The sequence below is a fragment of the Suncus etruscus genome, chromosome 17 (genome assembly GCF_024139225.1).
Source record: "Suncus etruscus isolate mSunEtr1 chromosome 17, mSunEtr1.pri.cur, whole genome shotgun sequence".
NCBI lineage: Eukaryota > Metazoa > Chordata > Mammalia > Eulipotyphla > Soricidae > Suncus > Suncus etruscus.
In genome coordinates this window covers 57,053,213-57,075,311 of record NC_064864.1, presented here as the reverse complement: position 1 = coordinate 57,075,311, position 22,099 = coordinate 57,053,213, and the positions used below count along the sequence as shown (strand labels likewise).

General features: G+C 35.2%; 1 protein-coding gene across 2 annotated transcripts in view; it reads right to left on the bottom strand.

Moving 5' to 3' along the window:
* Positions 1-22,099, bottom strand: part of SHOC2 (SHOC2 leucine rich repeat scaffold protein) — a 73,399-nt gene that overhangs the window by 2,418 nt on the left and 48,882 nt on the right. For both annotated transcript variants that reach the window (XM_049790784.1, XM_049790785.1), the window contains 5 exons: positions 12,406-12,536; positions 8,819-9,007; positions 5,993-6,115; positions 3,476-3,613; positions 2,563-2,680 (listed from right to left, as the gene is read on the bottom strand). In XM_049790784.1, coding sequence (XP_049646741.1) covers positions 2,563-2,680; positions 3,476-3,613; positions 5,993-6,115; positions 8,819-9,007; positions 12,406-12,536 — 699 coding nt within the window. The remainder of the gene's footprint in view (positions 1-2,562; positions 2,681-3,475; positions 3,614-5,992; positions 6,116-8,818; positions 9,008-12,405; positions 12,537-22,099) is intronic.

The following is a 22,099-nucleotide window of genomic DNA, read 5'->3' as shown; positions in this document are numbered from 1 at the left end:
TCTTACTCCAAAATAAGTTTATGTAATGCCAGTGCCTACAACCACTTCTCCCTTTTAGACATTGAGAGGATGATCTCTTTATAAATTTCACATATGGAAAGCTTTTTTGTTTTGTTGTTTCTGTTTTGTTTTACAGTCATGACTGAGGTACTCAGGCTATTCCTGGCTGTACTCAGGAGTAAATCCAGGCTACTAATGAATGACCCCTGGTGGTGCTCAGGGGACTATCTATAGTGCCAGGGGTTCAAAACAGGAACACAGCTGCAGAGCTGCATACTTGCCATTCCATAAACTACACGTCTGGTCCAAAAAGCTTATTTTTCTTTTTCTTTTTCTTTTTTTTTGGGGGGGGGGGGGGGCGCCACACCCAGCAGCACTCAGGTATTACTCCTGGCTCTGCACTCAGAAATCACTCCTGGCAGGCTGGGTGGACCATATGGGATGCCAAGAATTGAACCCCAGTTTGTCTCGGGTTTTGGCCGTGTGCAAGACAAACATCATACCACTGCCCCATAAAGCTTATTTTTCTTAATGCCTATTTAAATAACAACGACCACATATTTTTGACAGTAAGCAATAAGTCAATTTTATTATATAATATCTTTCTTTATTTTTTTGGTTTGGGTCACACCCAGTGGCACTCAGGGGTACTCCTGGCTCTGCACTCAGAAATAGTTCCTGGCAGGCCGAGAGGACCATATTGGATGTCGGGATTCAAATCACCTTCCCTCCTGGATCAGCTGCATGCAAGGCAAATGCCCTACCACTGTGCTATCTCTCCAGCCCAATTTATATAATACCTTGAAACATTTTTTGTCTTAGGATCTTCATGCCTTTTAGACAAATGTCTCTAGCACCTGCATAAATCGATAAAATATACTGGATATTAAAGTGAAAAGTTGCTTCATGTTTTAGCTTCAAATGCCTTGATATTTAAACCTTAAATTTTGAACTATCCGTTGAAGGGATGTAAGAGACTAATAAAAAAAAAACCAGCTTGTAACAATAAATTTGTTTTTATGTAAGATTCAGTTTGATCTTCAGAGCAATACTACAAAAATTATAGCAGCCTATTTTTAGATAGAAAGCTAGAAGACTAGAAGTTTATGTACTTTATTCAAAACCACGAACCAGTGGCAAACCAAATTCTAAATAGTCTTCTTACTGCAAGATGATTCTTAACCGTTAATCTACAATGCTTCCCACTAGGTAGAATGATATGGGGGAGAACATAATGCATGAAATTACCAACTAAAAATTTTACTATGTGACTTCTTTAAAACTGGGATTACAACTTGCACTGCCTAAAACCCAAGGTAATCTATATATTTATATTAATGGTTAAGAACCATATCTGACAGCACTCCTGGCTGACTCCTGGCTCTGTGTTCAGAGATCACTCCTGGCAGTGTTCAGAGGACCATATGAGATACTGGGGGTTGAACCTCATATTCAGTATATTAAATATTGGATATGAAAATACTTTCAATATGCTTATGGCCTCATTAATACACAAACCTCATTAGGAAATATTCTTTGGGGCCGAAGTAATAGCACAGTGGTAGGGCATTTGCCTTGCACATGGACCCAGGACGGACCCAGGTTCAATCCTCAGCATCCCATGTGGTCGGTCCCCTGAGCCTGCCAGGACCGACTTTTGAGTGCAAAGCCAGGTGAAACCCCTGAGCACTGCTGAGCGTGGCAGGCAGGCAGGCAGGCAGGCAGGCAGGCAGGCAGGAAGGAAGGAAGGAAGGAAGGAAGGAAGGAAGGAAGGAAGGAAGGAAGGAAGGAAGGAAGGAAGGGAGGAAGGGAGGAAGGGAGGAAGGGAGGAAGGGAGGAAGGGAGGGAGGGAGGGAGGGAGGGAGAGAGGGAGAGAGGGAGAGAGAGAGAGAGAAGAGAGAGAGAAAGAGAGAAGAAAGAAAGAAAGAAGAAAGAAAGAAAGAAAGAAAGAAAGAAAGAAAGAAAGAAAGAAAGAAAGAAAGAAAGAAAGAAAGAAAGAAAGAAAGAAAGAAAGAAAGAAAGAAAGAAAGAAAGAAAGAAAGAAAGAAAGAAAGAAAGAAAGAAAGAAGAAAGAAAGAAAGAAAGAGAGAGAAGAGAAAGAAAGAAAGAAAGAAAGAAAGAAAGAAAGAAAGAAAGAAAGAAAGAAAGAAAGAAAGAAAGAAAGAAAGAAAGAAAGAAAGAAAGAAAGAAAGAAAGAAAGAAAGAAAGAAAGAAAGAAAGAAAGATTGATTCTTTTGACATCAGATAATTTCTGTTAAGCCTTGGTAACTTTTAGATTAAGAAAAAAAGTAAAAAACAAGAAAGAAAAAAGGTAATTTCTAAATTGAAATTTAACCCATTGGAAATATGAATAGGCTAATTATCCTCAAATACTATACTGATCTGAGTTCTCTGCAGAGAACCAAAATTATCAAACTACTAGCATTCCATTAAAAAAACAGTATCTTGTGTGATGCAACCTCTGCCCCCAAAATAACAACTTATCACATTTATGTAAAATTTTGCTCAGACACACCAAGAGTAATTTGTTAGTACAGAGTCAATTACCAAACAAATTCATACCAATTTCCTCAGGAAGATGAGTAAGAAGGTTCTCGCCAAGGCCTAGATGTGTGAGATTGGTGAGGTGACCAATACCTCTGGGAAGAGTGGTTAACTGGTTGTTTGTTAGGACTAGTTTCTAAAAGATTAACAAAATAAAAGATGGTTATCTATGTATATATTTTCTATAATAGATGTAAACTTAAAAAATCCATTAAACATATAAAAAAATCAATAGATGGGTTAAGAACCATTTACTATATTTTTCTTTTAAAAGAAATATTAGTTGTGGACCAAGATATGGTTCAGTGGTATCCTTGAATCCAACATCTTGCCTGGATTGAATCTCAAGCATCACCAAAAATAACAAAATAAAACCAAACACATACATTAGAAAGAAATGCAAATGAGTTATTCATATGTAAAATTAAGCCTTAATTCTCAATGTCATACAGGAAAAATCTACATGGTCCAAGAATTAGATCAATTCTTATATAAAATATGCAATTCAGGGGCTGGAGCAATAGCACAGTGGGTAGGACATTTGCCTTGCATGGAGTCAACTAGGCATTTTATATATTTCCCCAAGCACTGTCAGGGATGATTTTTTTTTTTTTTTTTTTTTGGTTTTTGGGTCACACCTGGCAGCGCTCAGGGATTACTCCTGGCAGGCTCAGGGGACCATATGGGATGCCGTGATTCAAACCGACCTTCTGCATGCAAGGCAAACGCCTTATCTCCAGGCTATCTCTCGGGCCCCAACCAGGAATGATTTTTGAGCACAGAACCAGAAATAATTTCTGAGCCCAGTTGGTATGGGCCAAATAACAAACAAAATGTAATTCAAATTAAAAAAACTTTTTAGTATGTAATTTAGAATGCAACATTGTAACTTTCATCATATAATTATAAAATCATTCAGATATTATCTTACCTGTAAATCTTTAAGATAAGCAATTTCATTTGGTAAGGATTCCAATTTGTTTTCCTCTAAATCCAATTCTCTTAATTTCCTAAGATTTCCAAGACCATGGGGAAGCTTCTTTAGAAGATTATTCGATAATATTAAAACCTAAAAAAAATAATTATTCATGTGGTTTGACAGCTCATTAAACAATATTATAGTTTAATAATATTATAGTGCCACTGTATAAATTAAAATTTATTAAGAATCACCAAATATCAGGGCCAGAGCAATAGTACAGCAGGTAGGGTGCTTGTCTTGTACACAGTCAACCCCAGGTTTGATCCCTGGCATCCCATATGGTTCTCTGAGTTTTGCCAAGAGTGATCCCTAAGTGCAGAGTCAGAAGTAAGACCTGAGCAACCCTCCTCAAATTGCCAATTTTCTTAAGAGAGCAACATTTATCTTTAATTAAGAACAACATTTAGTTATGTAACTAAATTATTTTTCTAAAATAATCACCATAGGTTTTAGAAATAGGAGACTTTATTTAATCAAGTTAAAACTAATAAAGTAACAGGGAAATTTTTAACTAAATTACCGAAAAAAGAAAAATTATAAACTAGATTCATATACTAAATGGTATCTTGACAGAGAGTAGTTACAAATTCATGTCTAATAGGAAACTACTTATTTATTCAAAACTCTTAACAAATCATCACATTTTTATTGTTGTTGCTGTTGCTTTGGGGCCACACCCAGCAGTGCTCAGGGGGTATTCCTGGCTCTGGTCTCAGAAATCACTCCTGAAAGGCTCGGGAGACCATATGGGATGCAGAGGATCAAACCAGAGTCAGTCCCAGATAGGCCGTGTACAAGGCAAACATCCTACTGCTGTGCTATCGCTCTGGCCCTACAAACCATCAAATTTTAAAGAGGGTAACAACTGATTTTTAAGCTATTGACATCAGTCCACAAATTTGATATTTGTAATATAATACAAAGTTACAAAAACAAGAGTATAATTTGAAGAGGGCGAAGAAAAAAGAAATAGTCCCTCTTCTCCAAGCAGGACAAATAAAAAAAGGAACTGTAAAAAGACCATAAAAAGAACTAAATGCAGTGATTACTATAGACTGAATGATATTTTATTCCCACTTATTGCCCCTAAAGCATACCACCATAATATAATAAGTTATATAATATGGCCAAGAAAATAATAGCAACAATTTAAGTTCATTGCTTATATGGTAGTATACTTACTATATATATTCATTATATTATGATATTTAATCCTAACTACAACCTTTTAAGGAAATTATTCTTATTTTCAGTTAAGTGGTAAGGATTTAGTTGAATGGTGGGCAAACAAAACCCATTAAATCAAATAGATGAAAGTGAAATTATATCCATATTTGTTCACTTTCAAAATTCATGGTATTAACCATTAACCATTATGGTATACTATTTCGCTCTATTAATAAAGCATTAAAATAAATTTTTATTTTTTTAGTTTTTGGGTTATACCCAGCAACCCTCAGGGGTTACTACTGGCTCTGTGTTCAGAAGTGGCTCTTGGCAGTCTCGAAGGACCATATGGGATGTCGAAATTCAAACCAGGATCCGTCCTGTGTTGGCCACGTGCAAGGCAAACACCTTACCACAGTGCTATTACTCGGCCCCATAAAAGAGCTTTTTAATATAAATTTAAATAAAATATGGATACAGAGATGAGAACATTTATTATTAGTAATCTTTTTCATCATAAAGATGAAAAATCTCTCAGGGACTCACCCTTGATGGGAGAGGTGAGATAAGACTGAGCTTTACTAACAGAAAATAATTTTAAAAGAAATGTGAAATCGTGTTCACTTCGGCAGCACATATACTAAAAGGAACGTGAAATGAAGGTAGTCTACATAGGATGAATAATAAGCCTTAGTGTAGTTAGAAAAAGCCACACAATTCCAAAAGAAAACCTATAATTCTTGCTCTGTTCTGTGGCCCTAACCTAACCAAGTATTACTGGGAGTCTATACTGAACACTGCGGGGGAGGTCCCACAAACAAAACAAAGTAACAAACTCCAAAGATGTATTTTATATATAGCACTCAAACCTAGCAGCTTGTTAGAAGGCTTAGTAATTTACAAGCTTTGCACCTATACTCTGAACACATCATCCTAGTAGTGTTACATATTTAAGAGAACTCAAACATTTCTAAATTATGGTTTTCAGTAAAATAGAAATTGAATGAATATATAAACTGGAAAATTTATAAGCAAGATAACTATGAAAGGACCTACGGAATTCTTGCAATTTTCTTTTATTGTTTTGTTTTTGTTTTGGGGCCACACCAACAGCGTTCAGGGGTTTCTCCTGGCTCTTGCTCAGAAATCACTACTGGCAGGCTTGGGGGACCATATGGAATGGCAGGAATCGAACCTGGGTCTATCCCGGGTCAGCCACATGAAAGGCAAACACCCTACCACTATGCTATCGCTCTGGCCCAGACCTAAGGAATTCTAAGTGCTCTTTCATTTACCCACCTCAAGAGAAACAAGACCAGATACATCTTCAGGGATCTTTGTGAGCTGATTAGTGGCTAAATTCAACTCTACCATACTCGTCCAAGTTCCAAAATCCAGGGGAAGTGATGTCAGTTGATTGTCCTACCAAAGACAAAAAAGCATCCAAGGTAGAATCACAAAAACATAAAGCTCTACATATGGAAAGGAATGTTTAATTAAACATAATACCTTGTTATCTCCACTTGTTATATCTAAACATAAAAAAGAAAAAAGTAACACAACTTTAAGTCTTCAGTTTTTCTTAAAAAAATCAGATTATCTGAAGCTAAATTGAAGTCTGTTTCCTATGTGATTATCAATAACATATATGGAGATAAACTATACACATCAATAAATCAATGACAGAAATATACTGAATAAAACATGGATATTCAAAGATCTGAACACAATAAACGACATCTAAATACAGCAAAGAGGAAACAGGCCAAGTTCAGTAATTCTAGAGATGATAATAAAAAAGAAAATTGTCTTAATAAGAGAAAATTAGATAATTAAAAGGCTGATTAAATAGTGACAATTTTACTTTTAAATTTTTTCCTAAGATAATAAAAATAGTTTTATATAATAAAAAAATGAGAAAACTGTGATTTCCAACTTTTAATATAGCTATAAGGAGAAAAAAAAGTAAAATATATAACTCACTATAACTATTTTTCTTCCTCATATCCAATACTGCTGGATGTGGCCCTAAAACCAATACTTGTCTTGGTAGCAGGGCTTCTGACCCCGAGTTCAGGGATCACTCCTTGTGGTACTTGGAACCATACAGGTTACCGGGGAGTGAATTTGGGTGGGCCACAAGCACGGCACGTACCCTACTACCTCTCTGGCTACATAAAATATACTTTCATCAGTAACAAGCTTTTACCACACTGTTGTATACTAAGAGTATTGATACTGTGAGGGAACCATTTGCATTCCATCTCAGGGAGGTATAAAATCAACAATAATAAGGACAGATTTTATTTTATATCCCATTGTCCATCTGTACATTTACAAATCTATTCAATGTATATGAATAATTTTATTTTATACAGAGACATCCATAAGACATATCTTAAAAAGCAAATGCCCATTTGTATACCAACTTTTTATTTGTACCATTAATATTCAAACTATGACTAGTAAAATATGATCAAACAATGATATTACTACTGCAGCCAAAAAAGATAGCTCAACAGGCTGGAGCACATATCTATGTGCAAGATGGGCTTAGTTCCTTACAACACTTGACCACCACCCCCACGCACTGCTCCTCTAAGTACTGAATAGGGAGTAGCCCAGGAGCACCTCCAGGAGTGTTCCAAAAATAAGCAAAAAATTACTACTGATGCTTACATGAAAAATAAAATTTCCTACTGGACTTTTCAAGAAAAAGTTCTGTCAAACATAAAGCAGATCCCTAAGTGAAGTTTTATTATTTTAATAGAAACAGCAGGTCTTTCCAACTAACACAATATACAATAACATAATATTAATATTAATATACAATAACATAATATTAATTAAAATACTTTAATGCAAAAAAATCAATATCTACATGCTGTGCTGTAAAACTCATTCATTCAGAATGTACTTTCCATTAACACTGCTAAATTTTATTTAACCAGACTGATTAAATTTTAAACCTAAGACTACAAATTTAACTTACACTAACTTATCTACCTATACTTCAAAAAATTAAAAAAATCACAAAAAAATTAAAGATTCACATCTTAAGAATAAGAATGAATAAATTAAACATTTAAAGAACTACAATTAGATCCAAGTGACATATTAAAGGCATAAGAAGTATGATATCATCAACACTATACCTGTAAGCAGGAAGTCTAGATTTCTAGGATTCCTACCTCAGCCATGAATAATTATGGAACCAATTTATTATCACCAACCTTAATTTTATTTGCTGACAATTAAATCACAATACAAATCACCTTTTATTTTCCTGTCTTTTGAAACATTTTTCTTCTTATAAAATGAAACTTATTCACTATAAAATATACAGATGAGCCAACAAACTGAGATTACCCAGAATAATTCTTATATTCAAACAAAAACATGTTTTAGTAAATATTAGCTATCTGTATGCCTATAAATCTTTAGCCATTTTATATTTAATCATATTAAAAATAGCATAGGTGTCAGGAATATGTCGCAAGAGTAAATAAAGCACATGACTTACATATTTGATATCCTGTAAGTAACCGTCCCAAGTACCTCTAGATTTGTCCCTGGTGGTCTCTAACCATCACCAAATATGGCCCCACAAAAATTAAAAATTAAATGTTTTTTAAATGTTTTTAAAATTGTGTGGAAGAATACTAGTTTTTTTCTACTTTATAAATGGAAACATTTATTCTGAATTTTTGGTATACACCCAGCGGTGCTCAAGACTTACTCCTGCCTTATATGGTACAGGTGATTGAACTAGATAGAGTTAGTCACATGCCAAGCAAATTCCTTAAACTCTTTACTAACTTGCCAGACCCTGAAAATATTCATAGTTAATACAGTAAGTCAGTACCAAACTAAATAGAAAACTGTAAAAACTATCTCTATAATTATACTTTTATGGATATTAAAGTTGTTTCTTTAGGACAAACTGCTAAGGGTATCTGTTCTAAATATGTTTCTGATATAAATTGTCTTTAAACACCCTTATCAGGTTAGATCCCTCAGCAAGAAATTAGTACTTATTTTTCACAGTGACAAAGAAAACATTAACATAAGTACTAGTAATAAAAACTTCTCCCCCATGCCTCCCACCCAAATAAAAATACTTACCTTCATATTCAGCTTACTTAATACTTTTGCTCTGGAGAAAATTCCAAATGGGATTTTATTAATTCGATTGTGTTCCATGTTGAGAGAATAGATGGTGGAAAATTGAGATGGCCCACCTACTGGATATAACTGGAAGCAATTTCTAGCTAAGGTCAAACTATTCAGATTCACAAGACTTGATAAAAGACTCTGTAAAAAATAAAACAAACCTAAGAATTAGAAGAATAACAATACAAGAGCAACAATGCCTCAAAAGGTCTTGCAGATAACATCAAAAGACTTGTCTCTGACATCAGAGAGACTCACTGGATCAGTTTTATGATGGCTTCTTTAGAAAACATTACTACCCAAGCTCCAAAACATATTCAAACATCCAAGTATTATTATAAAAGCAGGAAATTTACTTTTATAAAATCTGATTTTTATTTATTAGTTGCAATTTAAAATACTCAAAAAGAAAATATGTTTGTTGGGAAGAGGTATTATCATTAGTAGCCTGTTTCAAACATCTACAGAGAAGAAACTTTGTTAACAGTCTGTCCTGGATATAAGTCCTGGTTCTGCAACTTGCCATGTGACCAGATCTATCCTGGTCTGTTATATTGAGAAAATGATAATACCTTTTGATACTGTAAAATATGCTGCTCTTCTATATGGTAAATTTGAGAGAGATGAAGCAAATAAGTATTTCCTTAACATGTGAACCTCAATTAAATTCTCTTATTTTAGTTTCTGACCATGAAATGCTGGGTATGTAGGTAATATGAAAGAATTGGGGGCCGGGCGGTGGCACTGGAGGTAAGGTGCCTGCCTTGCCTGCGCTAGCCTAGGACGGACCGCGGTTCGATCCCCCGGCGTCCCATATGGTCCCCCAAGCCAGGAGCGACTTCTGAGCGCATAGCCAGGAGTAACCCCTGAGCGTCACCGGGTGTGGCCCAAAAACCAAAAAAAAAAAAAAAAATTTACTGGGGCTGGAGATATAGAATGGGTGAGTAGGGTGCATGTCTTCAATGGCCAGAATCCACTTGGTCCCAAGCACCACAAGGAGTAATCCCTGAGTAAAGATTAAAAGTAAGCCCTAAGCACTGCCAGGTGTGACCCAAAAAAAAAAACAAGTAAAAAATGCTTAAAACAAAATCACTACCATCAAAATAACTAAATCCCATTTAGAGAAATACAGCAATAGAGGATAATTTAAAATTATAGAATATATACATATAATATCACATTATGTAGAATATGTTTCAGATATACAACGTATGGTTCAAGAAAGATCAATGTTAGCATCCGCTGGGAATTTGTTAGAAATATACTCTTGGACTACACTCTTACAGAATCTCAACAAAATTCCCAAATGATCTATATAAATATAGGTGTTAAAGAAAAACTTGCATATGATATAAAATAACTTTAAATCCTTGCCCTATATATTTTAGCAGCTTGTGTTTTGAGCCAAATTATTTTTCTGAACCTTAGTTTACCCACTGTAAAGTTATAATGTCTTATAAGCTGTAGTGAAAAGTTTAAAAAGAGATGACAGAAATCAGTGCTTATATGTTAAATCCCTTCTGTTCAAAAAAAAAAAAAGCAAACAAATCCTAAGCCAGAGGAATAACTAGAAAAGCAGGACAGAAATAAGTAGTGAGCTAGCTCTTGGATGATGTGAATAAAAAAGTTAAATACTCAGAGAAATTCTAGGGGACATTCTAGACTAAAGTAAGAGACCAAGTAGGGAAGGGAAGAACAAAACAGTATGAAGGGTTGAGGTATGTGTGTATGGTTGTGTGTCCAAGTGTTTTTAGATAATTTCACAAATTTCAACAGCCCATCATAGGAAATTGAGGATTTAGTAACTTAGTTGTCAGTTGGTCTGAAAGGCCAACTGGAGAAAAATAAATATATAAATGAAGGTATTAAATATATAATTAAGTAAAAAAAATTTATACACACATTAAAGAAGCTTCTCTTAACATTTATTGGCATACACAGATAAAAGAAAAGAGAAGTGATCAAGGGAGACAGTACAGGGGTTATAGGGTGCATGTCTTACATATGACCACAATTTGATCCCCGGCACAGCAGGACCCTAGAATCAACCATCATAATTAGTTAATTGGCTAAGAATTAATGGAATGACTTCTGGACCTAATGAGAGGTGCTCCCACTCTCCCAATCCCAACAAAAAGGAAAGAAGGAAGAGAAGGAGGAGAAGGAGAGAGGGAGGGAGGGAGGGAGGGAGAGAGGGAGGGAGGGAGTGAGCGAAGGAGAGAGAGAAAGAGATAAAGAAAGAGAGGGAGGGAGGGAGGGAGGGAGGGGGGGAGGGAGGGAGGAAGGAAGGAAGGAAGGAAGGAAGGAAGGAAGGAAGGAAGGAAGGAAGGAAGGAAGGAAGGAAGGAAGGAAGGAAGGAAGGAAGGAAGGAAGGAAGGAAGGAAGGAAGGAAGGAAGGAAATCTGGTGATTCAGAAAAGTCTGATGATAGTTGGAAATGATCGCTCTAGATAAGAACTAGATGCAGAAATAAGGTAAAGCGATATGCATGATACTCTTCAGTTACAGTATTGCGAACCTTTAAAAAAGGGTGGGGAGAGAAGAGGAGGAGGAGGAACTTGGATAACAAAAAAAAACATACCAGAGAGGCGGTTCTTCAACCTCTCATTCATATGTATATGAATATATGTTAATATAAATTCATATTTGTATTGCTTAGAATTGTGCTTTAGAATTGGACACACCTGGATTCCTAACTCCTGTCTTAAATCTACCACTTAGAGCTAGAGAGATAGGGCAAAAGCTTTCCATCTGCCAAAATCTAATTTGACCCTAGGCCATCAGAATAACACTGGAAGTAGCACTGGGAGTAGTCCAGGTGGTATCTGGTAATTCAGGGCATGAGCAGCACATCCTTGAGCCTTAGTACTTAACCCCTAGTTTGTTGGCCTAGTATAGCTGGGAATGGCCATGGAGAAATAACTCCCCACACCCAAGGCCACATTCTTTTGCTTATCAGTTGCATGACCTTCAGTAGACTAACTAAGTAATCAAGATATTTCACCACATTGCCAAGAGCATAAAAGACAACTTATAAAAGTGTGGCATCGTGTCCAATAAACTTCTAAGTATTTTTCTAATAGAAACCCCAAATGATTTAATAATGTTTTAAAATAACAGACTCTGGTAGGGCCAGATAGTACAGTCACACACAGCTCAACTGGGATTGATAACTGGTATCACATATGGCCCAGAGACTGGGGTACCAGGAGTGAGCTCTGAACATGAATCGAGGAGCAAAATCCAGTCACTGCCCACCCCGCCCACCCAAAAAAATAAGACTTTGATTATTTGACTAGAAATGATTTTCTGCATTAGTTTCTCATGTCAGCCTTATTCAAAAAATGTTTAATATGATATTACCATTTTACCTGCTAGTCCTTCTTTGGGATATTTATCTTAGTGGTGGTGATAATATTCATAACATACTTGTTAAACCATTATAACCATAAAATTATTTTACCCAACTGCAAATTTTCCTGGTTTCCTTTTATTATCTTACAGACATATTTCAAGAATTTTTCCCATATTTCTTCTTACCTCAGGTAAAGTAGAAATGTTATTGTTTTCTAAATTTAATTCTTCAAGTGCACTGCATTTTGCCAACGATCTGGGTATTGCTGACAATCTGTTATATCTCAGACCAAGACGATTTAAGCTAGATAGGTTTCCTGTAAACACAAAAAAGTGAACTCAATTTTTTCATCTCATGAGCCTCTCATGTCTCACTAGTAACCAGGTCAATTTGTTAACTTAGTACTAAATTTCAGCATGATGCTTACTTTTCAGCTACACAGTAATATACTGTAGATAAAACTGTGGATTTTGGATAAAACCAGAGTCACTTTTATTCCCATTTGCTTAGAAAAAATATAAGACATAGTGTACGTTAATTTAAAAAATGAATTATTTGAAGGCAGTGGCATTCTTTAATAAGCTAACCTAAGATAAAATCTAATTGAATTAGATATTTTTAAATAATAATTGTTATACCATTTGTACATACATGCTCTAACAAAGAACCAATTATTACATGTATTGTTACAACCTACATATAATTTTGAGAAAGAAGTTTCAACTTTCAAAATGATATAAAATATGAGATACACAATTATTTTGTGGCATTAGAGCAGGGGTCTTCAAACTACGGCCCGCGGGCCACATATTGTATTTATTCCCATTTTGTTTCTTCACTTCTAAATAAGATATATGCAGTGTGCATAGAAATTTGTTCATAATTTTTGTTTTTACTATAATCTGGCCCTCCAACAGTCTGAAGGACAGTGAACTGGCCCCCTGTTTAAAAACTTTGAGGACCCCTGCATTAGAGTGTAGTAACTTTAGTTTAAATAGGAACACTCCAAAATTTCTCTACAAAGTTGACCTAGTGGTTAAAAAAATCTCAAAATAGTAAATTTACAAAGGTAAAATTTTAATTCCTTTTGACCTAAATATATCACTTGAGCAACAGCTTGTCCCTAGTGAAATAAAAAAGGGAGCAAAACCCCAGGAATTTTAAGTTTTTTAATGTGAAGTCTACATGGCAATATAAACTAAATGGAGATATTTACTAACAGAAAAGGTTTCAAATAAATCTAATTTCCCAATTATATATTAAAAATATGTTCATTTTAGGGGCTGGAGAGATAGCATGGAGGTAAGGCATTTGCCTTGCATGCAGAAGGTTGGTGGTTCGAATCCCGGCATTCTATATGGTCCCCCGAGCCTGCCAGGAGCGATTTCTGAGCAGAGAGCCAGGAGTAACCCCTGAGCACTACTGGGTGTGACCCAAAAGCTAAAAAAAAAAAATGTTCATTTAAAAAAAAAATATATATATATGTTCATTTTGATACAATCACCCCCTCAAAAGAATTAAATAAATTTATTTGTCATGATTAATTTTTCCCAACTTCAAATTATAATTGTTGCTATTTATAGATAATCCAGGTTAAAAGTCAAATATAGTCTCTAGGCTTAAACATATTCCCAGTGTTAGAAGTTATGAAACTAGAGTCCTGCGTCACGTAACTTTTTGAAAATAAGTGTTTTTTTAATGCTTTTTAACTTTTAGCAACATACTGATAATTTCTCACTCTTTCTCATGTACCTCTTTTTCAGAAAGTTATTTGACAATTACCTTTCTTGCTTAGAGGCTGCATTATTAGATACTGTATTTTCCATACCATAAGATTCACATTTTCCCCCAAAAATGATGGGGAGAAATGTCTCTGTGTCTTATGGAGCGAATGCCGCCTGAATCTGAAATCTGAGTGCAGGGGACTTTTTTTTTATACTAACAAAAAATATTTTTAAAAATGTGTTTTTATTTTCTGATGTAAAAAATAAAGTTAGGTAAATTTAGTTTAATTAGTTAATTAGTTTAACCAGCTGTGGGCCGTTGTATTATAAATATACTTCGGCCTCACAGACTGGTTGTTCTCTGCCACCATCTCCTGATGTCTCTTGTTTTTCTCGTCTAAAAACTATGTGCGTCTATGGTCAGGTGTGTCTTATAAAGCAAAAAATATGGTACTTAAAAAATTGTATTAGTTTATTATATAAATTAAGCATTAAAATCTTTCTGTGGGTTTTGTTTTGTTTTGGGGCCACATTGGTGGTGCTCAGGGATAACTCTTAGCTTTAACTGTATACTGAGGGATCATTCCTGGAATGTTTGGGGATCTATATAGAATATGAGGGTTGAACTACATCAGCCACATACAAGGCAAACACCATACCTATACTGTACTACTGCTCCAGCCCTAAGCATTGAAATCTTATGAGGGCACTCTGGCTCATAATCTTTATTCTTACCATTATCTATTTCTTCTTCTTGCCAAAGTAATCCATAATTAAATATATAAAAAAATAATTAAATGGAGGAGCTGGAGCAGTGGTGCAAGCGGTAGGGCATTTGCCTTGCTACACACTAAACTAGATCGAACCGAACCGTGGTTCGATCCCCAGGCGTCCCATATGGTTTCCCAAGCCAGGAGCAATTTCTGAGTGCAGAGCCAGGAGTTACCCCTGAGCATCACCAGGTGTGGCCCAAAAGCAAACAAACAAACAAACAAAAAAAAAAAGAACAAGTGGAATTACTTTCTGCATTAGTCATTCATTGATCATGGAAAATGTTTTAAAATATGGACATCCATCCATAATGTAGAAGAATTAAAACTTTTAAATTCCTCCAATTGAACCAAGAGTTTGTTGTACTCATTTATTATCTTTCAATAATTCACATAATATTTAACTTTTTTTTTGGGGGGGGGGGTCACACCTGGTGCCATTCAGGGTTTACTCCTGGGTCAGAAATCGCTCAGCAATCGCTCCTGACAGGGTCGGGGAACCATATGGGATGCTGGGATTCAAACCACTGTCCTTCTGTATACAAGGCAAACACCTTGCCTCCATGCTATCTCTCTGGCCCCATATTTAACTTTTTTTTTTTTAATTCTTCAATAATAGCTTCAAAATTGGGCTAAGAGCTAATGGGTTAGAGCTGGAGAGATAATACGCAAAGCCAGGAATAACTCCTGGGCATAATTGGGTAAGGCCCAAAAAACTGAATGCAAAAGAGTTTTCTGGTTATAAATAAGGCAGAAAACTGAATGCAAAAGCAATAAAAACTACCACTTGGGCTAGAGTTATACGATAGGTAGAATTCTTGCCTTGCACACGGTAGACCCTGGGTTCAATCCCCAGCACCAAATAAGGTCTGCTGAGCCCTACCAGGAGTGACATCTGAGCACAGCCAAAAAACGGAAAACACAAAAAACAGAGCACAGGCCAAAAACAGAAAAAAGAAAATTAAAAAAAAAAAAAAAAGCAAACTAGTACTCAAAAAAGTTAAATTTGTCTTGAAAGTTAACTAACCTTATTAACTAAAAAGGTTTCACTAATGTCTTTATATTTGGGTCAAATGTACCAATTTTGGAGGGAGAAGAAAAAGCAAGAGAGGACTGGCTGGCTCTCTAAAGCCCCAGAATATTCAAATTAGAAATAAATTCAAATTAGAAAACATTGTATTATTGCTACCACTATCATCACATTATGATACAAATATTACTTAAAAGTTGAGTCAGTAAAAAAAATTTGCTCTTTGACAAATTTGGTAATTACAGCAATTTCTAACAGTACAAAAATATATTCTCTTATATTTGAGACAAAATGATACGCAAATAATAGTTTAGAGCCAAAGAGGGCTCCATGGGCTAGTACACACTTTGCATTCTGGAGTCCCATTTCAATCCCTTGCATGCTCTGGTCTCCCCTTAGAGAACAAACCTTGAGCAGAGCCAGCTGTGATTCCAAAACAAAACAAAACATAGTTTTAACAGAGGCTGGGGAGATAACTAAAAAGACTGCAGCACATGCTTGGCATGCACTAGGGCCAGATCAAACCTAGCACTGCATGGCTTACTAAGCACTGCTAGATGCATCTTAAGTAATCCTAGTGCATTTAGTTGACTCTCCAGCCAGCACAGCTATGCCAAGTATTGCTCAGAGTGACTCCCAGGCCCACTGGTCATTGCTTGGGATCTCTGTCTAAAATAACAAAGAATAGTATAATAATTATTTAAACCAGAAGTAAACATATAATTTAAAATGAACAAGTTACTTAATTCAATTTACTTATGATCCACGAAGTAGAGATACTGTAAATATCTCATAGGTAGCTCTGAGTGTCAAATACAGAATATCTGTTTAGTGTAAAATAGTAGTAGTCATTATGGCAGATTTTAATGTTTTATTCTGTAAACTTTTTCTTTAGTATATATATTCTACTATATTCTATGTTTATTAAAATTATGTTATAAAAGTCTTTTAAATGTGAAAGAGTTTACGTTATGAATTAAGTTAAAAAAAATGGCAAGCTGGGTCCGGAGCATTAGCACAGCAGGTAGGGTGTTTGCCTTGCATGCAGCTGACCCAGGCTCAATCCTGGGCATTCCTTATTATTACCCGAGCATTCCACCAGGAGTAATTTCTGAGCACTGAGACATGAGTAATCAATGAGCGCCACAGGGTGTGGCCCAACGACCCCCCCACCCACAAAATCATGCTAAAATTATATAATCTGAGTGTATTGTAAAGAACAGCAAAAATTTTGATAGTGAGTTATCCCTGTATAGCAATAGCAAACATTATTATGTAAGATTTATTTGGACCTATTTTGCCTAATTATCTAATTTTTTTCATTTAATGACATCTTTTTTGTTTTGGTTTGGTTTTGGTTTTTGGGCCACACCTGGTGACGCTCAGGGATTATTCCTGGCTATGCATTCAAATTGCTTCTGGCTTGGGGGACCATATGGGATGCCTCGGATCAAACCGAAGTCTGTCTTGGATCAGTCACATGCAAGGCAAACGTCCTACCACTGCACTACTACTCCCACCCCTAAAGATATCTTTGATACAAAAAAAAAAAAAAACAAAAACAAAACTATAAATCTAGCCTTTAAATAAAATGGAGGGGATGGATTTAGATAACAATGGCTATGCTCATGTTTACTCCTGGTTCAGCATCATGCCTGAAGGTGCTCATATCTCATCCACTGTACTATCTCTCTCCTCCCCATCTTAATTTTTTCACACTTTTAAAACAATAATTATGGACATGTTTTATATTAGTGTAGAGTAAAGGTGTCTGAATACTCTATACTGTAAAGTTTATCATCTCCATAATGTGAGGATATGCAATAAATTGCACAAAACTTAGTATGGTAGTTAGTCAGTCATTCTGATAAAAGACAAGATAGCAAGAAAAAGCAGTCAGGAGAGTCATTTGAGATTAACCAACATGGATTTCAACATGAAATATATGAAGTGGTCCATCTAAGTCACCAACTAGTTAGTAGCAGGGCTAGGATTTAAAAAAAAAAAAAAAAAAGAAGCTGGCTCCCTGTCAAGTAATAATTCTTTAACATCTTCACAGGCTATAATCCTTTTAACACCATGGCTGTTTGTGAATGCTGTTGTGCTCATAAAATGTATTTTTATATTTTACTAAATTCAAGATATTTCTATATTTTACTAAATTCATGAGGCTTTCCCTAACCACAACAGCAGTATCTTATTGATTTCCCTAGCAATTGAACTTTGGGGCAGTATATTATTTTTATCATAGCTGGCCACTTAATTACATGTGGTCTTACATTGCTAATTATTTCATTAATCATTTATCTCTCATGAGACTGAAAACTCATTAAGTGAGGGACCTCACTATGTTCACCCATGCATTGTTAATAACCAAAGAATCTATAACATTTCTCTATTTTCTTTCTTTTCATTAGGGCAAAAACTTAAAAACTATTCCTTGTATTTGATTCATGCTCACATAATAGAAATTTCTATGAAACATAAACTTTGAACATGATTTAAAATTATACATCAGACTTGTGTGGTCTATTTGAGTGTAAATTAATTCTTCTATAGCTATTTGGCGTGTTTTTACTTGTTCGCCTATTTTTAGCTATCAGTCAGAAAAAAACTAAAGTTCCAACTCTATATTCCTCCCACCCAACTAAATAATTTAATTGTAAAATATATGAATACATCTTTTGGAACTCGATAAGACAGCAGGTAAGTCATTTGCGTGGCACACAGTCAACCTGGGTTTGACCCTTGTATCCTATATGGGCCTGGGCCCTCAAGCCCCACCAGGAGTGACCTCTGAGCACTGCTCCAGGAGTAAGCCCAGCTGGTGTGTCTTCTTCCCACAAAAAAGAATGCATACTTATCTCCTCTAAGTCATCATGGCCTTCAGCTAACATATAATCATTAAGACCTTTCTCTAAATATACATATACATATAATATAAAATATGCATTTAAAATATAAACATACATATTTCTCTAAATATACATATATAAATACAAAGAATTTTTAGTTCGTTTTGTAATGCATAAATAGGATCACTCTTATAAATTTTCTCTGAGAAAGGTTTATAGAAACATTTTCTTGTGTGTGTATATATATATAAAAAAATCTCATTTAATTTGAGCTCTGTAAAATATTGTGATTATGTATATACCATGACTATTCACCCACTGATGGAATTTGCCATTTTTAGGAAGGATTTAAGTAATCAACATATATGTATATATATTTCTCATGTGTTAAGATATGCTTATTTTTAATATTACAAAGCTATATAAATTACTTCCCTATAAAAAATGGCAATATTCATTTTTTTACATCCTTTCAAAATGAGTAGGAGAGCTCAAAGGACTAAAATTCATGCTTTGTACCCTACAGGCCCAGAATCACTTTCCCCAACAACTCCAATGGTTCCCCCATCCCTAACACAAGGTCAGGAGAGATACCCAGGGAAAGAGTAGAAATAGTCCGGAGCACTGTGGGTGTGATGCCCCCACCACCAACAAAAACAAAACCTGAATGAGAGAAAGTACCAACATTTCATTTCTTGCTCATTCCATGTATAATCACTATAACTACAAGACTAGTTTTCAAGTGGAACCTGTTCTACAAGCAGTCTAATTATATCTGACTATAAAGACCTTCAAGATATTCTCATAAAATTTAACGGTCTATGCATAGTTGAAGATCACAGTAGGAGTTTACTTTTAAAAAGAATTGGTGGTACATAAGACTCTCTCTCTCTCTTCCTCCCTTCCACAGAGGCTAATGCTTTCCCTATGAAAGAAGTATTGCAAGGCTGTAATAATGGACTCTGATAAAATGGCTAAAGCAGTCGACCAGAGGTCTTTTAAATCTAACAGAACAGGAAAGAGCTTGCTACCAATGAAAGCCCAGCATGCCTCATTCAATCACCACTTACAATAATGTATTGTTTTTATTCTCACTAAAACCTAAACTGTCTGTACTAACAGATTAGTAGGGTTGAGACAGAGTTAAATGAAAATAAACTTTAAGACTCAGACCACAGAATAAAGTTATTAGATACAGGGAAGAGAGAAAGGACATCAATAAAGAAACAGCACTTTGGTGATAGGTATGGTGGTAGGTATGGCATATTTTAAAGAGGTGTGAAATTAACTGTATCCTTAAAAATATACACTCTTATAAGATAACATTAAAAATTAAAAAAATAAAACTAGGGGCTGCAGTGATAGCGCAGTAGGTAGGATGCTTGCCTTACATGTGGCCAACACGGGTTCAATTCCTGGCATCCCATATGGTCCCCTGAGCCCACCAGGAGAGATTCTTAAGTAGAGTAACCCCTAAGCACAGCCAGGTGTGGCCCAAAAAACAAAAAATAAATAAATAATAAATAAATAAATAAATAAACAAACAAACAAACTAAAGTTAGAACAAAATCCTGAAACTCATAAGTTGCTCACTTTAAAAAAATCAAAATAGCTTTTTAAAATTTGAAAATTACTATAAAATGATATATAATGTAATTATTATGACATTCTCTAATATGAAATTAGCATTCAATTAAAGAGGTACCTTCAAATTTACTAAACTTTATCTTCCATCCCCTTCATTTGCAGAGCAAAATTTGCTAAACTTAAAATATCTTTTTAAAAATCTATGAAAAATAAGGTATTCTTATAAAGAAACACTTGTAAAAGCCTATGAGCCATCCACACATTGCCAATATTCATAATGCTTAGCTAAATAAAAGACAGAAAACCTCATCTAAAAGTCTGGTATTAACTGTGATTCACCCCTGCAGCGGTTTAAACTCTTACCTCTTTCAATGAGTGGTTTTAACCACAAACTTAACTGCAACCTAGAAACCAATCCATAATTTGCTTTACTGTTGAGCCTTTGTAACAAAGAAATAAAATCAATGCCGCTGAGCTTCTGTATATAGAGTAGGAGATTGCTGACAATCACTGGCATTTCACTTTTAAGTGCTTAAGTTGTTCTGTGCTCCCCACTTTGACAGCTTGCTTTCTTCTGCTGTCAAATTTTTAAAATATGGCAACATCAAATGACTATGAATTAAAATTAGATTCTTTCAATTTCAGCAAATATAATCAACATCCTTAGGTTAATTCGGCATAACTCTTGAGTAAGACTAACTCAAAAGTATTTTAGTCTCGGGGCCGGGCGGTGGCGCTAGAGGTAAGGTGCCTGCCTTGCCTGTGCTAGCCTTGGATGGACCACGGTTCGATCCCCTGGTGTCCCATATGGTCCCCCAAGCCAGGAGCTACTTCTGAGCGCATAGCCAGGAGTAACCCCTGAGCGTCACAGGTATGGCCCAAGAACAAACAAACAAAAAAAAAAAAAAGTATTTTAGTCTCATTTTATCAAAGTAGCAAAATATCAGTAGGAAAGACACCATTCTTACAATGAAATGATGTCAAAGGTGCAATTATCTTTCAGAAACTGAAAAACTAAAAGCAAGTAAAATTATTAAATATTAAAATACAAAGGACACCACCATTTAAACATTAAGTAGCTGTTATAAGTTGTAATAATTACTTGAAACCTAAATACAAAAACTACTTGTTGATACAACCAAAATTAGTGTTAACTTTTTTCAGAGCCCAGCACAACAAAAAGACTTCTGTGAAAGTCTCGTTGCATTCTTCTTTCTTTTTTTGTTAATCTCATTTTGAGAAAAAACGAATTATATTTTTTCACCCTCTAGGATCTTTCTTATTAAAAACTACCACTTTAGGATATCAGGTTAACACATTGAAAGAAAATGCCTGAAGGGGGGAGAGGGCTGTTTTTTCATTTTGGATGACATACAACAGTGCACAGGGTGTACTCCTGGTTCTGTTATACATCATTCCTGGCAGGACTCAGGGGATCATATGTGGCATAGAATTAAACTGGATTCTGCCACATGCAAGTCATATGCCCTACTCACTGTACTTCTTACTTCTCAGGCAGCCCTAAAATCTAATGTTTCAGGTTGTTCTTTTGTTTGTTTTAGGCTAGAGTGGATTTTTAAGTATAAGTAATATTTAACCAAAATATTTATATAAAAATAGTGTACTTTTTATTTTTCAATAGGGCAGACAACTGTTAAATTAGAGAAACTATGTCTTAAAGCATTCTGATTAAATATTACAAGCTGGTGTCGAACCTCTCATTTCCTCTGCCTCCTCTCCAACATCCTATGAACTGCCAGTAATCCTGGTACTGCATATTTTCTCCAAGTAATAAACAGCAGCCACTATGCTAAGAACGCCCATGTTAAAAAAAAAAACAAAAAAAAAAACCAGGGTATGTATGTAAAAATACCCCCAATTCCAGGATAAAATTGGGATTTGTTGTTTTTATA